Source organism: Hemiscyllium ocellatum, chromosome 3 (assembly GCF_020745735.1).
Source record: "Hemiscyllium ocellatum isolate sHemOce1 chromosome 3, sHemOce1.pat.X.cur, whole genome shotgun sequence".
Classification (NCBI taxonomy): domain Eukaryota; kingdom Metazoa; phylum Chordata; class Chondrichthyes; order Orectolobiformes; family Hemiscylliidae; genus Hemiscyllium; species Hemiscyllium ocellatum.
The window spans coordinates 11,922,859-11,938,866 of record NC_083403.1 but is presented as its reverse complement, the minus strand read 5'-3'; the positions used below and the strand labels follow the sequence as shown (position 1 = coordinate 11,938,866).

At 46.5% G+C, this 16,008-nt stretch overlaps 1 protein-coding gene across 1 annotated transcript in view; it reads left to right on the top strand.

The window, feature by feature from the left end:
* Positions 1-16,008, top strand: part of susd4 (sushi domain containing 4) — a 69,865-nt gene that overhangs the window by 14,848 nt on the left and 39,009 nt on the right. Inside the window, exon 5 of the mRNA XM_060854385.1 lies at positions 14,659-14,838. Coding sequence (XP_060710368.1) covers positions 14,659-14,838 — 180 coding nt within the window. The remainder of the gene's footprint in view (positions 1-14,658; positions 14,839-16,008) is intronic.

The following is a 16,008-nucleotide window of genomic DNA, read 5'->3' as shown; positions in this document are numbered from 1 at the left end:
GTGTCAGTGGCTGTGTGTGTGTGTCAGTGGTAGTTCGTGTGCGTGTCCGTGGCTGTACATGTGTGTCCGTGGCTGTATGTGTGTGCGTGTCAGTGGCTGTGCGTGTCCGTGGCTGTACGTGTGTGTGTCCGTGGCTGTACGTGTGTCCGTGGCTGTACGTGTGTCCGTGGCTGTACGTGTGTCCGTGGCTGTACGTGTGTGCGTGTCCATGGCTGTACGTGTGTATGTGGCTGTACATGTGTGTGTGTCTATCATGTACGTGTGTGTGTGTCCGTGGCTGTACGTGTGTGTGTGTGTGTCCGTGGCTGTACGTGTGTGTGTGTGTGTGTCCGTGGCTGTACATGTGTGTGTGTCCGTGGCTGTACGTGTGTGTGTCCGTGGCTGTACGTGTGTGTGTCCGTGGCTGTACGTGTGTCTGAATGTCCGTGGCTGTACGAGTGTGTGTGTCCGTGGCTGTACGTGTGTGTGTGTGTGTCCGTGGCTGTACGTGTGTGTGTGTGTCCGTGGCTGTAAGTGTGTGTGTGTGTGTCAGTGGCTGTACGTGTGTGTGTCAGTGGCTGTGCGTGTGTGTGTGTGTCCGTGGCTGTGCGTGTGTGTGTGTGTCCGTGGCTGTGCGTGTGTGTGTGTGTGTCCGTGGCTGTGCGTGTGTGTGTGTCCGTGGCTGTACGTGTGTGTGTCCGTGGCTGTACGTGTGTGTGTCCGTGGCTGTGCATGTGTGTCCGTGGCTGTGCATGTGTGTGTGTCCGTGGCTGTGCATGTGTGTGTGTCCGTGGCTGTATGTGTGTGTGTCCGTGGCTGTATGTGTGTGTGTCCGTGGCTGTATGTGTGTGTGTCCGTGGCTGTACGTGTGTGTGTGTGTGTGTCCGTGGCTGTACATGTGTGTGTGTGTCCGTGGCTGTACGTGTGTGTGTCCGTGGCTGTACGTGTGTGTGTCTGTGGCTGTACGTGTGTGTGTCTGTGGCTGTACGTGTGTGTGTCTGTGGCTGTACGTGTGTGTGTCCGTGGCTGTACATGTGTGTGTGTCCGTGGCTGTATGTGTGTGTGTCCGTGGCTGTACGTGTGTGCGTGTCCGTGGCTGTATGTGTGTGTGTCCGTGGCTGTACGTGTGTGCGTGTCATTGGGTGAGTGCGGGTCCGAGGGGGGGGGGGGGGCGAGTGCGGGTCCGGGGGGGGCGAGTGCGGGTCCGGGGGGGCGAGTGCGGGTCCAGGGGGGTGAGTGTGAGTCCCGTGTGTGAGCTTGTGAGTATGAGTCATTGAGTGAGTGTGAGCCTGTGATTACGTGTGGGTCCATCAGTGTGAGCCTGTGAATGAGTCTGTGAGTGTGAGTCTGAGTGAGTGAGTGTGCGCCTGTGAGTGTGAGCCAATGAGTCTGTGTGTGTGAGTCATTGAGTGAGTGAGTGTGAGCCTGTGATTGAGTGTGAGTACAATGGTGTGAGTCTGTGAGTGAGTGAGTGTGAGCCTGTGATTGAGTGTGAGTCCAATAGTGTGAGTCATTGAGTGAGTGTCAGCCTGTGGTTGAGTGAGTCTGTGAGTGAGTGTGAGCCTGTGAGTGAGTGTGTGATTGAGTGTGTCAGTGAGTGAGTGTGAGCCTGTGAGTGAGTCGGGCGTGATTGTTAGTGATTTTCTTGCAAGTGAAATCCGTGTTAGTTTGGGAATGTGAAGAATAAATCACCTTGCGGAGCCTCTATCAGCTCTGTACACTGTGATGGTTGTAACTCAGGAACATCTGCCCCTCGACCAGGTGAAAAGAAGTTACAGTACAGATCAAATTCAAATCCATTTGCCATGTTTTCATGCCTTTTGTCATTTTATCTCCTCTGTCTTGCCTTCCCACACCACGGGGTATATTCGCAAACTGGGACAAGTTCTTCTGATGGCTGAGTTATTTGACTGAATTGTTCCCAGGTCTGATTCCTGGGAACTGGGGCCTATTAGCAGTTCCTACCACCAGTTTTTACATCTGCTTTTATTTAATCAGGCTGTTGTCCAGTTTACAAGATCATTGTTACAACTCCAGGCTGTTATCTAGCAAATTCATCAAGGACCGTACAAGTTTATCAGATTCACAAACTGCAGTTGAAAGAAAACGGAGTTATATATTTTAATGGTATGAGACAGGAGCTTTAATAAATTGATTGGAACAGACTGTTCGCAGGTAAAAGGACGTCTGCCAAGTGGGAGGTGTTCAAGAGTGTGATGGCGAGAGTTCAGAGGCATTACATTCCTGTTAGAGTGAAGGGTTAGGCTGGTAAGATTAGGGAACGATGGATGAATAAAGATATTGAGGCTCTAGTCGAGAATATGAGAGATTCATATTTTAGATAGAGACAACTTGGTTCAATGGAATCTCCTCATCAATGTAAAGAGTTTAGGGGAAGACTGAAGAGACAAATCAGGAAGAGGATACCGTTTTGGATACTTGTGGGGGGGATGACTTACCAGGGGCAAGCAACGAGGTTCAGGCCTCTGGCACGGAGCCTGGCCCCGTTGCTCAGAAGGGTAGGGTGGAGAAAGGTAGAGCAATTGTTCTTGGGGACTCGATAGTGAGGGGTACAGACAGACGGTTTTGTGGGGGCGACAGGGACTCACGTTTGGTATGTTGCCTCCCAGGTGCAAGGGTACGTGATGTCGCTGATCGTGCTTTCCGGGTCCTTAAGGGGGAGGGGGAGCAGCCCCAGATCGTGGTCCACGTTGGCACCAACGATATAGGTAGGAAGAAGGGTGAGGATGTAAGGCAGGCTTTCAGGGAGCTAGGTTGGAAGCTCAGAGTTAGAACAAACAGAGTTGTAGTCTCTGGTTTGTTACCCGTGCCACGTGATAGAGAGTCGAGGAACAGGGAGAGAGAGCAGTTAAATGCGTGGCTACAGGGATGGTGCAGGAGGGAGGGATTCCGGTTTCTGGATAACTGGGGTCCTTTCTGGGGAAGGTGGGACCTCTATAAAAAGGATGGTCTACACTTGAACCTGAGGGGCACCAGTATCCTTGGGGGGAGGTTTGCTAGTGCTCTTTGGGAGGGTTTAAACTAACTCCGCGGGGGCATGGGAACCAGGACTGTAGCTATAGGGTACAGGACCTTGAGTGTAGGGAGGTTAGGAATAATGCAGCGATCTCTAAGGAGGGTGACTGTAACCAGAAAGGTGGATTGAAGTGTGTATACTTCAATGCCAGAAGTATAAGGAATAAGGTAGGTGAACTTGCAGCGTGGGTTGGTACCTGGGACTTCGATGTTGTGGCCATTACAGAGACGTGGGTAGAACAGGGACAAGAATGGCTGTTGCACGTTCCAGGGTTCAAATGTTTTAGTAGGATCAGACATGGGGGTAAAAAAGGGGGAGGCGTGGCATTACTTGTCAAAGACAGTATCACAGCAGTGGAATGGACGATGGAAGAGGACTTGCCATCTGAGGTAGTTTGGGCTGAGGTTAGAAATAGGAAAGGTGAGGTCACCCTGTTAGGTGTTTTCTACAGGCCTCCTAATAGTCCTAGAGAAGTAGAGGATAATATTGCGAGGATGATTCAGGAAAAGAGTGAAGGTAGCAGGGTGGTTGTTATGGGGGACTTTAACTTCCCAGATATTCACTGGGAGAGCTATAGCTCGAGTTCATTAGATGGGTCGGTGTTTGTACAATGTGTGCAGGAGGGTTTCCTGACACAATATGTCGACAGGCCAACAAGAGGGGAGGCTATATTGGATTTGGTTCTAGGTAATGAACCAGGCCAGGTGTTGGACTTGGAGGTAGGTGAGCACTTCGGGGACAGTGACCACAACTCGGTGACTTTTACTTTAGTGATGGAGAGGGATAATCGTGTGCCGCAGGGCAAGAGCTATAGCTGGGGGCAGGGAAATTATGATGCAGTGAGGCATGACTTAGGATGTGTGGATTGGAAAAACAGGCTTCAAGAGAAGAACACTAATGAGATGTGGGGAGTGTTCAAGGAGCAGCTACTGCGTGTCCTCGATAGGTATGTACCAGTCAGGCATGGTGTAAAGGGCCTTGTGAGGCAGCCGTGGTTTAGTAAGGAATTGGAGTCCCTTGTGAAAGGGAAGAAGGCGGCATATGTAAAGATGAGGCGTGAAGGTTCAGTAGGGGCGATTGAGAGTTATAAGGTAGCCAGGAAGGAGCTAAAGAGGGAGCTAAGAGAAGCGAGAAGGGGACATGAAAAGTCTTTAGCTGGTAGGATTAGGGAAAACCCAAAGGCTTTCTATAGGTATGTCAAGAATAAAAGGATGACTAGGGTAGGTATCGGTCCAGTCAAGGATAGTAGTGGGAAGTTGTGTGTGGAGGCGGAGGAGATTGGAGAGACATTAAATCAGTACTTTTCATCAGTATTCACTCAGGAACAGGACACTGTTGCTGATGTGAATATGGAATCACAAATAATTAGAATGGATGCCCTGGAAATATGCAGGGAAGAGGTTTTGGGAATATTGGAAAGGATGAATATAGATAAGTCTCCTGGGCCTGATGGCATTTACCCCAGGATCCTATGGGAAGCTAGGGAGGAGATAGCAGAGCCATTGGCCTGGATTTTTATGTCATCGTTGTCAACAGGAATAGTACCAGAGGACTGGAGGATAGCGAATGTGGTCCCATTGTTCAAGAAAGGGAGTAGGGATAGCCCTAGCAACTATAGGCCAGTGAGTCTGACTTCAGTGGTGGGCAAAGTCTTAGAGAGAATGGTAAGGGATAAGATTTATGAACATCTGGGTAGGAATAACGTGATCAGGGATAGCCAGCATGGTTTTGTGAAGGGCAGGTCGTGCCTCACAAACCTTATTGAGTTCTTTGAGAAGGTGACCAAGGAAGTGGATGAGGGTAAAGCAGTAGATGTTGTGTATATGGATTTTAGTAAGGCGTTCGATAAGGTTCCCCATGGTAGGCTAATGCTAAAACTTCGGAGGTATGGCATTGAGGATACATTAGAGGTTTGGATTAGGAATTGGCTGGCTGGAAGGAGACAGAGGGTAGTAGTTGATGGATTATGTTCATCTTGGAGTGCAGTTACTAGCGGTGTACCACAAGGATCTGTTTTGGGACCATTGCTTTTTGTTATCTTTATAAATGATCTAGAGGAAGGACTTGAAAGCTGGGTAAGCAAGTTTGCGGATGACACAAAAGTCGGTGGAGTTGTGGAGAGTGAGGAAGGAAGTGGTAGGTTACAGCGGGATATAGATAAGTTGCAGAGCTGGGCGGAAATGTGGCAAATGGAATTCAATGTAGCTAAGTGCGAAGTCGTTCACTTTGGTAGGAATAACAAGATGATGGATTACTGGGCTAATGGTAGGCTACTTGGTAGTGTGGATGAGCAGAGGGATCTTGGTGTCTATGTACACAGATCTCTGAAAGTTGCCACCCAGGTAAATAGTGCTGTGAGGAAGGCATATGGTGTACTGGGCTTTATTGGCAGAGGAATTGAGTTCCGGAGTCCTGAGGTCATGTTGCAGTTGTATAAGACTCTGGTGCGGCCTCATCTGGAGTATTGTGTGCAGTTTTGGTCGCCATACTATAGGAAGGATGTGGAGGCATTGGAACGCGTGCAGAGGAGGTTTACCAGGATGTTGCCTGGAATGGTAGGAAAATCTTATGAGGAAAGGCTGAGGCACTTGGGGCTGTTCTCATTGGAGAAGAGAAGGTTTAGGGGAGATCTGATAGAAGTGTATAAGATGATTAGGGGTTTAGATAGGGTAGATACTAAGAACCTTTTACCGCTAATGGAGTCAGGTGTTACTAGGGGACATAGCTTTAAATTAAGGGGTGGTAGGTATAGGACAGATGTTAGGGGTAGATTCTTCACACAGCGGGTTGTGAGTTCATGGAATGCCCTGCCCGTATCAGTGGTGAACTCTCCTTCTTTATGGTCATTTAAGCGGGCATTGGATAGGCATTTGGAAGTTATTGGGCTAGTATAGGTTAGGTAGGATTCGGTCGGCGCAACATCGAGGGCCGAAGGGCCTGTACTGCGCTGTATCCTTCTATGTTCTATGTTCTATAAAGCATTGACAGATAAGAGGAAGGATAATTGAAAGAGATTCTCCAAACACATTAAGAACAAGAGAGTAATTAGAGAGGTTCGGGCCCCTTAAAGATCAAGGAGGTCATCTTCGAACCCCTGTAGATGGGAGAATATTTTGTGTCAGTTTTTACTGGGTGGAAAGTAATGGAGTCTAGAGAATGTAGAGAAATAAACTTTGTTGTTTTAACAATAGTTCACATTACAGAAGAGAAAGTTCAAGAAGTCTTTGAGAATATAAAGGTGGATAAATCTCCGGGACATGATCTAATGTATCCCGGAATGTTGTGGGAAGTAAGGGAGGAAATTACGAGACCCCTTGCAGAAATATTTGTGTCACCTATAACTGCAGGTGAGATGCCTGATGATCGCAGGGTGGCTCATGTCATAGCTTTATTTACGAAATGGTGTAAGGAGAAACTGGGATACTATAGACCTGTGTTGGTTGGTAAGTTGTTGGAAGTGATTATAAAAGTTCGGATTTATGGACATTCAGAGAAGCAAAAATTGATTAGGGATAGTCAGCATGGTTTTGTGAGGAAAATCGTGTTTCACAAATGTTTTTGAAGAAGTTATCAAAAAGATTGATGGTGGCAGAGCAGTAGATGTTTGTTTCAACTTTAGTAAACCCTTTCGCAAGATTCTGCATGGTAGACTAATTAGTAAAGTTAGCTCCCATGGGATTCAGGTTGAACTTGCCAATTGAATACAAAGTTGGCTGAACAGCAGGAGACAGTGAGTAATGGTGGACGGTTGTTTTTCAGACTGGAGGCCTGTGACCAGAGGTGTTCCACAGGAATCGGTTCTGGGTCCTCTCCTGTTAATCATTTATAGAAATGGTATGGATGAGAACAAAGAAGGTTAGGAAGTTTGTGGATGACATCAAAATTAGTGCTAAAATGGACAGTGAGAAAAGGTTTCCTAAGATTACAAAAGGATTTTGATCAAATAGGCGCCAGGGTTAGGCTTATACCATTAATGGTGGGATCTTGGGTTGTGGTGTAGAACAGAGGCACTTAGGGGTTCAGGTACATCGTGCTTTAAAGTTTACATCACATGGAGACAGGATGATTAAAAGGTGTTTAGTGCCTGCCTTCATGACTAAGTCCTTTTGAGAATAGGAATTGGGACGTTATGTTGAGGTTATACAGAACATAGGTGAGGCCTTTTCTGGGGCACTGTGTGCAGTCTGGTAGCCCAGTTATAGGAAGGATATTATTAAACTGGAGAGGGTTCAGACAGGATTTACCAGGATGTTGCCGGGCAGGGAAGGTCAGAGTTCTAAAGAAAGGCTGGAACCTTTTTAACTGGAGCGTAGGAAGTTGAGAGGTGACCTGACAGAAGTTTATAAAATAATGAGAGGTACAGATAGATGTGATGGTTGTTGTCTTCTATCTAAGATGGGAAATTTCATGGGGGGCACATCTTTAAGGTGAGAGGAGAGAGATTTTAAAAAGGATGTAGGAGACACATGTTTAACGCAGAGGGAGGTTCGCGTGTGGAAAGAACTTCCTGAGGGAATGGTGGATGTGGGCACAATTACAATGTTTACAAGATATTTGGGTAAGTACATAAGTAGGAAAGATTTGGAGAGATATGAGCCAGGTTGGTGGGACTACTTCAGTTTGGGATTACAGTCGGTACGGACTGGACAGATGGCAGGGTCTGTATGACACTGTGACAAGATTACACTTGCCCAATGTACTATATTGAGTGGTACAGACCTTTGATCTCTGACCTACTATTTTTTAAAAGGGCTGAAAATGTGTTGCTGGTTAAAGCACAGCAAGTCAGGCAGCATCCAAGGAACAGGAAATTCGACGTTTCGGGCCAGAGCCCTTCATCAGGAATCTGGCTCTGGCCCGAGACATCGAATTTCCTGTTCCTTGGATGCTGCCTGACCTGCTGTGCTTTAACCAGCAACACATTTTCAGCTCTGATCTCCAGCATCTGCAGTCCTCACTTTTTACTATTTTTTAAAAGGGTAAGTCAAATATAATAATGGGCCCTTGTATCGAAATAAAACTCAAACTGACAGTTGAACCAGAACCATATTTAATGGGACAGGAACTTACTAAATTACAGGCATGACACTCCCCTAACTCTGCAGTGCCCACTGGTCTCAAAACCTCAGTATCAAGGAAGGAGACAAAGAGGACCAGGACACCCCTCCTAACCCTTTCACCCAACCTCACTATTGGTACCTGAGAGCATGAGAAATAGAAGCAGTATAAACCCCTTCTGAACCCCATACCACTTCATAACTATAAATCCCACACCATTCCCATTTACGCCAATGTCCCCTGGTAACCTCTATGGTGCCATCTACATAACCCCATGATCCTTAATGCCACCTCCCCACTCATCTCCAAAGCCCTTTATAACTTGTACGCCAATTTAGTGCCAAATCATGTTAATATATTCCCATCTACAATGCCAACCCTGCCATGGATAGATCTTAGGAACAATGCAGAGATGAGAAAAATGAACTTTGATTGAATAGCATGTATTGCAGATTTCATTACATTGAGTAAAACACTCTCGTTCTTAAAATACATTTACTACATCAGAATTCACTTCATAAAAACATTTCATTGAAGTGTCTCAAGCTCACATTAAACAGTCAAAACCACTTGTAGCTGTTAAGAGTGATAGGAAGGTAACCCCTGATTTTAATAGATCCTTTTGAAATCTATAATCCCTGAATATAATGGCTCCAGCTTGCAGTTATCCAATGTTGGAAAAGCTCAAGCCAGTCTCAACAGACAGATTATCACTTTTTTTAACTGTCCAGATATTTTAAAAGAGCAAGAGATTAAATTGTTTTAATGGTTGTTTTGACAGTTAGAGTCATAAAGTCATACAGCACCTAAACAGATCCTTGGCTCGAACCAATCCATGCTGAACATAATCCCAAATTAGATTGGTCCCACCTACCTGCTCCTGGCCTATATCATTCCAAACCTTTCCTAGTCATGGCCTTATCCAAATGTATTTTAAAATTGTAAATTTAAAAAAGTTAATTCCACACATGAACTGGTGGTGGTGGAGGGTTGTTTTTCAGACTGGAGGCCTGTGACCAGTGGAGTGCCACAAGGATCGGTGCTGGGTCCTCTACTTTTCATCATTTATATCAGTGATTTGGATGTGAACGTTAAGAGGTACAGTTAGTAAGTTTGCAGATGACACCAAAATTGGAGTTATAGTGGACAGCGAAGAAGTTTACCTCAGATTTCAATGGGATCTTGACCAGATGGGTCAATGGGCTGAGAAGTGGCAGATGGAGTTTAATTCAGATAAATGCGAGGTGCTGTATTTTGGGAAAGCAGACCTTATGCACTTAATGGTAAGGTCCTAGGGAGTGTTGCTGAACAAAGAGACCTTGGAGTGCAGGTTCATAGCTCCTTGAAAATGGAGTTGCAGGTAGATAGGATAGTGAAGAAGGTGTTTGGTATGCTTTCCTTTGATTGGTCAGAATATTGAGTACAGGAGTTGGGAGGTCATGTTGTGGCTGTACAGGACATCGGTTAGGCCACTGTTGGAATATCGCATGCAGTTCTGGTCTCCTTCCTATCGGAAAGATGTTGTGAAACTTGAAAGGGTTCAGAAGAATTTACAAGGATGTTGCCAGGGTTGGAGGATCTGAGCTACAGGGAGAGGCTGAACAGGCTGGGGCTGTTTTCCCTGGAGCGTCGGAGGCTGAGGGGTGACCTTATAGAGGGACGTGGATAGGAAAAATTGACAAAGTCTTTTCCCTGGGGTCGGGGAGTCCAGAACTAGAGGGCATAGGCTTAGGGTGAGAGGGGAAAGATATAAAAGAGACCTAAGGGGCAACTTTTTCACGCAGAGGGTGGTACGTATATGGAATGAGCTGCCAGAGGATGTGGTGGAGGCTGGTACAATTGCAACATTTAAGAGGCATTTGGATGGGTATATGAATAGGAAGGGTTTGGGATGCTGACAGGTGGGATTAGATTGGGTTGGGATGTATGGACGGTTGGACTGAGGGGTCTGTTTCCGTGCTGTACATCTCTATGACCCTATGAATACCCTCTGTGTAAAACAATTGCCTGTCATCTCTTTTTTGATCTTTTGCCCTCTCACCTTAAAAATCTGCCCCCTGTTTTTGAGACCCCTCACCCTGGGGAAAATGTGCACCCCATTCTGGGGAAAAGACAGTGGAGTTTGACAGCGTTTGATAGCTCAATGTCAGTGATGTTTGAGAAGATTTGTAGCTCAGGTTGATGAGAAGTTTGTATGTTAGCTCGCTGAGCTGCAAGGCTTGTTTTCAGACGTTTCGTCACCATGACTCAGTAACATCATCAGTGAGCGTATCCGGTGAAGCGCTGGTGGTATATCCTGCCTCTATTTATGGGTCTTGGTTTCTTGAGTGATGTCATTTCCTGTTCTATTTTTCAAGGCAAGGTGGATAGGGTCTAAGTCGATGAGTTTATTGATGGAGTCCTGGTTAGAATGCTATGCCTCTGAGAATTCTCGTGCGTGTCTTTGTTTCGCCTGTCCGAGGATGTGTGTGTTGCCCTAGTCAAAGTGGTTTGTCTTTGTCTGTGTGTTTGGAAACTAGTGATAGTGGGTCATGTCTTTTGGTGTAAAAAGTGAGGTCTGCAGATGCTGGAGATCAGAGCTGAAAATGTGTTGCTGGTTAAAGCACAGCAGGTTAGGCAGCATCCAAGGAGCAGGAAATTCGACGTCTCAGGCCAGAGCCAGATTCCTGATGAAGGGCTCTGGCCCGAAACGTTGAATTTCCTGTTCCTTGGATGCTGCCTAACCTGCTGTGCTTTAACCAGCAACACATTTTCATGTCTTTTAGTGGCCAGTTGGTGTTCATGTACCTGGTGGCAAGTTTCCTGCTAGTTTGTCCGATGTAGAGTTTTTTACAGTTCTTGCATGGTATTTTGTAAATGATGTTAGTTTTACTGATGGGTGTCTAATGGGTCCTTTTGGTTTATTAGTCACTGTTTAAGTCTGTTGGTGGGTTTGTGGGCTACCACGATGCCAAGGGGCCTGAGTAGTCTGGAAGTCATTTCTGAGACATCTTTGATGTGAGGTAATGTGGCTGTAGGTTTTGGTTGTGTTGTGTCTGCTTGTTTGGGGTTGTTTCTGAGGAATCAGTGGATTGTGTTTAATGGATACATGTTTTTCTTGACAACATTGTAAAGATATTTTCCTTCTGCTGATCTTGGGTGCAGCAGTGTGATGTCATTCTGGATCCGTTTGACAGGCAGCTACACCTTTTTTAAACACCGACATATCGACTTTGAACAATTGAAAGGCGCACCTGACCTTTCCCAAATGGGGTCATCCTTCAGGTCACGTACCTTTCCAAGGTGCGCTTTACCTCCATTAAGGGGCAGTTTGTCTCACCAAATGGATGACAGAATCCAACTCACAGAGTCCTTCACTCCACTTGAGGAGTATTCTAGATATCCAAGAATAAGTGGCACGGTGGCTCAGTGGTTAGCACTGCTGCCTCTCAGCACTAGGAACCCCGGTTCAATTCCCGTTTTGGGCACCTGTCTGTGTGGAGTTTGCACATTCTCCCCGTGTCTGCGTGGGTTTCCTCCGGCTGCTCCGGTTTCTTCCCACAGTCCAAAGGTGTGCAGGTTAGGTGAATTGGCCATCCTAAATTGCCCGTAGTGTTAGCTACATTAGTCAGGGGGAAATATAGGGCAGGGGACCGGGTTTGGGTGGGTTACTCTTCAGAGGGTCAGGGTGGCCTTGTTAGGCAGAAGGGCTTGTAGGGAATCTCATCAGAATGTTCAAGCATGTTATCCCATTAGCCTCGCTATTTGGTTTTTATACATTCACGTGCTGTGGCTGGGCCAGCACTATTGCCTATCCCTATTTGGTCTGCGTGGCTTGTTCAGAGCCAGCCACATTGCTGTGGGTGTGGAGTCACTTAAAGGCCAGAACAGGTAAGGACGGCAGATTTCCCTCCTTAAAGGACATTAATGAATCAGACCGGCTTTTACAACATTGGCTCGTGGTACGTGGTCACCATTCGGCTAACTTTTCCTTTACTTCCAGAATTTTATTGAATTGTGTTTTCACTGCCGTGCATTAGTTGGGGCTGGAATTAAAGGTTGTATGTCTAAAACTGAGATGAGGAGGAATTTCTTCTCTGCGATGGTTGTCCTTCCCCACAGGGGACTATCGAGGGTTAGTCATTCCGTTTATTCAAAGTGGAGATCGGTTTTTAATCAGTAAGACAATCGAGGGTTATGGAGTAAAGGCAGGAAGGTGGAACATAGAACATAGAACATAGAAGGATACAGCGCAGTACAGGCCCTTCGGCCCTCGATGTTGCGCCGACCGAATCCTACCTAACCTATACTAGCCCAATAACTTCCAAATGCCTATCCATTGCCCGCTTAAATGACCATAAAGAAGGAGAGTTCACCACTGATACGGGCAGGGCATTCCATGAACTCACAACCCGCTGTGTGAAGAATCTACCCCTAACATCTGTCCTATACCTACCACCCCTTAATTTAAAGCTATGTCCCCTAGTAACACCTGACTCCATTAGCGGTAAAAGGTTCTTAGTATCTACCCTATCTAAACCCCTAATCATCTTATACACTTCTATCAGATCTCCCCTAAACCTTCTCTTCTCCAATGAGAACAGCCCCAAGTGCCTCAGCCTTTCCTCATAAGATTTTCCTACCATTCCAGGCAACATCCTGGTAAACCTCCTCTGCACTCGTTCTAAAGCTTCCACATCCTTCCTATAGTATGGCGACCAAAACTGCACACAATACTCCAGATGAGGCCTCACCAGAGTCTTATACAACTGCAACATGACCTCAGGACTCCGGAACTCAATTCCTCTGCCAATAAAGCCCAGTACACCATATGCCTTCCTCACAGCACTATTTACCTGGGTGGCAACTTTCAGAGCTCTGTGTACATGGACACCAAGATCCCTCTGCTCATCCACACTACCAAGTAGCCTACCATTAGCCCAGTAATCCATCATCTTGTTATTCCTACCAAAGTGAACGACTTCGCACTTAGTTACATTGAATTCCATTTGCCACATTTCCGCCCAGCTCTGCAACTTATCTATATCCCGTGGAGTTGAAGATCAGCCGAGATCTCATTGAATGGTGGACCAGACTCAATGGGCTGAATGGCCCAGTTCAGCTGCCACATCTTATGATCTTATTGTTTGTTGGCCCTTGCCTCCCCTTGTATATTGTATCTGTACGTTGGCCTTCAGTGAATCATAGACAGGGATACTCAGGTATAGTTTCCCATCTCCACTATCCAATCCCTCAGCATTTAAACAATACTTGGAACACCTGGTTCTTCTGCCTGACATATTTCCACATGGTATTCTATCTGCCATCTTCTCCTCCATTCACTAAGTCTGGCCAAATTCTCCTGAAGCTGCTTTCCACCTCCCTCATGACACAATGTGTTTCCATCTCTTTGGGAAGCCTTTATTGAAAATGTTCTGAAAATCCAAGTATACTATGTCCATTGACTTCCCTTTATCAATGCTGTTTGTAATATCCTCAAACAAATTGCACTGTGTCTTCCAACACAATCACCTGCTGACTATATCCAGTCAGATCATTATTATCCATCTATTTATCAGATTAGTTATAGATTTGAGCATCTTCCCAGCCACTGTGGCTAATAGTTCCTCATGTTCCCTTTCACTCCCTTCTCAAATAGCATAATGATATTTGATATTTTTCCAACCTGCAGGAACCACTCCAGAATCTATATAGTTTTGGAAGATGACCATCAATGAATCCATGATCCCCATAGGGACCTCTTTCACCATTCTGAGAGGAGGAATGTTAGCTCCTGGGGAATTATAAACGTTCAGTCCCATTGCTGCAGCACAATCCTCTTACCAAGGTTTACTTACACTCATTCCTCGTTCGCCAATGTCCCCCTGATTCTGGGATATTATTTATATCTTCCTCAATAACGACAAAGGTGTGTGTGAGCATGAGTGTGCGTGAGCGTGAGTATGTGTGTGCGTGTGTGTGTCTGTCTGTCTGTCCACATGTGCACCTACACACACCCCTACGCAGACACCCACACACACTCTGCACACTCACACATCTTAATGCACACCCACACACAGGTACATATGCACACATGCTAATGCATTCACCAACATAACCTACTGGCATACAGACAACAAATGCCCCAAAACACAGGCTGACACACAACATACACATTCATGCTATCACACACAGAGATAGGTCTTTTGCAAACATTAGACCAATCCAAGTTTCATCCATTTTTGAATGGACCTAAACAAATATTTCTTTTTGCTGTTTACTTCCTAATGTTTCTCTTTCCATTTGATTGGATTCTACCTCAGTTTTTCCTCCCTCTCTTTTGCTTTGCTTAGTTTAACTCTGACCTTGTTTGTCCTGAAGGCGGTCTCTATTCACTGTGACTCCCTGCCCAGCGTGGCATCACTCCCTGCCCATGCATGAGTTGGGTCTGCCGTGTGAGAGATGAGCTGACCTTTGCAGAGTTTGAGCCGAGGGTGAAGCTGAACTAATCAGGAGAGAGGATGAACACCAAGGAGAGAGTGGAAGGCAGGGTGGGTCAAGCCTTTGCTTCCATGATTCTGACCACCTGTTTCTTCACCTTGAAGTGACGGTGTGCCCTGTGCCGTACATTGAAGATGCCGATGTGTACAACAACACCTACCGGCCTGGTGACCAGCTCACTGTCAGCTGTCACCGAGGATTCCAGATCCGTTACCCAGATATGGAAAACATGGTAACTCTGTGCCCAGATGATGGGATTTGGGACAACCTGCCCACCTGCCAAGGTATGTATGCCATCTATCAGGTGACGAGAGACCTCTGCCATGTCAGTGGGGCCTGTCTGCTGTATGTGGGCCATGCCCAGAGGCACAATCCAGTTATCCTCTGGGAGCTGGGGCTGGGGGTTTGGGGTGAACAGAATGGCAGCCAGCAGCTCCTCATCCCAATTCATGTGAAGCCCCCTCCCCCCCGAAGGGGCGGCACGGTGGCACAGTGGTTAGCACTGCTGCCTCATAGCGCCAGAGACCTGGGTTCAATTCCCGCCTCGGGCGACTGACTGTGTGGAGTTTGCACATTCTCCCCGTGACTGCGTGGGTTTCCTCCGGGTGCTCCGGTTTCCTCCCACAGTCCAAAAGATGTGCAGGTTGGGTGAATTGGCCATGCTAAATTGCCCATAGTGTTAGGTGCATTAGCAGAGGGAGGTGGGTCAGAGTGGGTTACTCTTCAGAGGGTCGGTGTGGACTGGTTGGGCCGAAGGGCCGGTTTCCACACTGTAGGGAATCTAATCTAAAAAATAATCCTGGGAGGAACTGTGATTAAGACGCTCCCCACCTCCAGTTTTGAAGAGCCTGCTGAGATCTCTAGCCAATGCCGAGAGCTGGCAATGTTGTGATGATGAACAGTTTGAGTATCTGTGGAGGTGCATGGCAGAGGGAACGATAACGTGGTGACCGAAGAGAATGGCAGTTGTGAATAAGGGCAGAGACGTGATAGGGGGAAAGTGGGCCTGACAAACTTCCTGGAATTCTTTGATGAGGTAACAGGCAGGATAGATAAAGGGGAAACACTGGATGTAATCTATTCAGATTTTCGTTTGATAAGGTACCACACATTAGGTGCCTTAGTAAGATAAGAGCCCATGGTGCTTGAGGCAATATACCCACATGGATAACAAATTAGCTAACTAATACAAAGTGGAAAATTGGGATAAAGGGGGCATTTTCAGGATGGCAAACTATAATAGGTGGAGTGCAACAAGGATTAGTGCTGGGGGCCAGCATTATTTACAATCTGGATTCATGGCTTGGGTGAGGAAAGTGAATGTACTATAACTAAGTCTGTAGATAAGTGGGAAGGAGAATGGTGAGGGTGACACAAAGAATCTGCAGAGGGAAGTAGACCGGTTTATCAAAGGAATTAGAAAAAGGTAGGGAAATTTACCAGTGGAACAAATT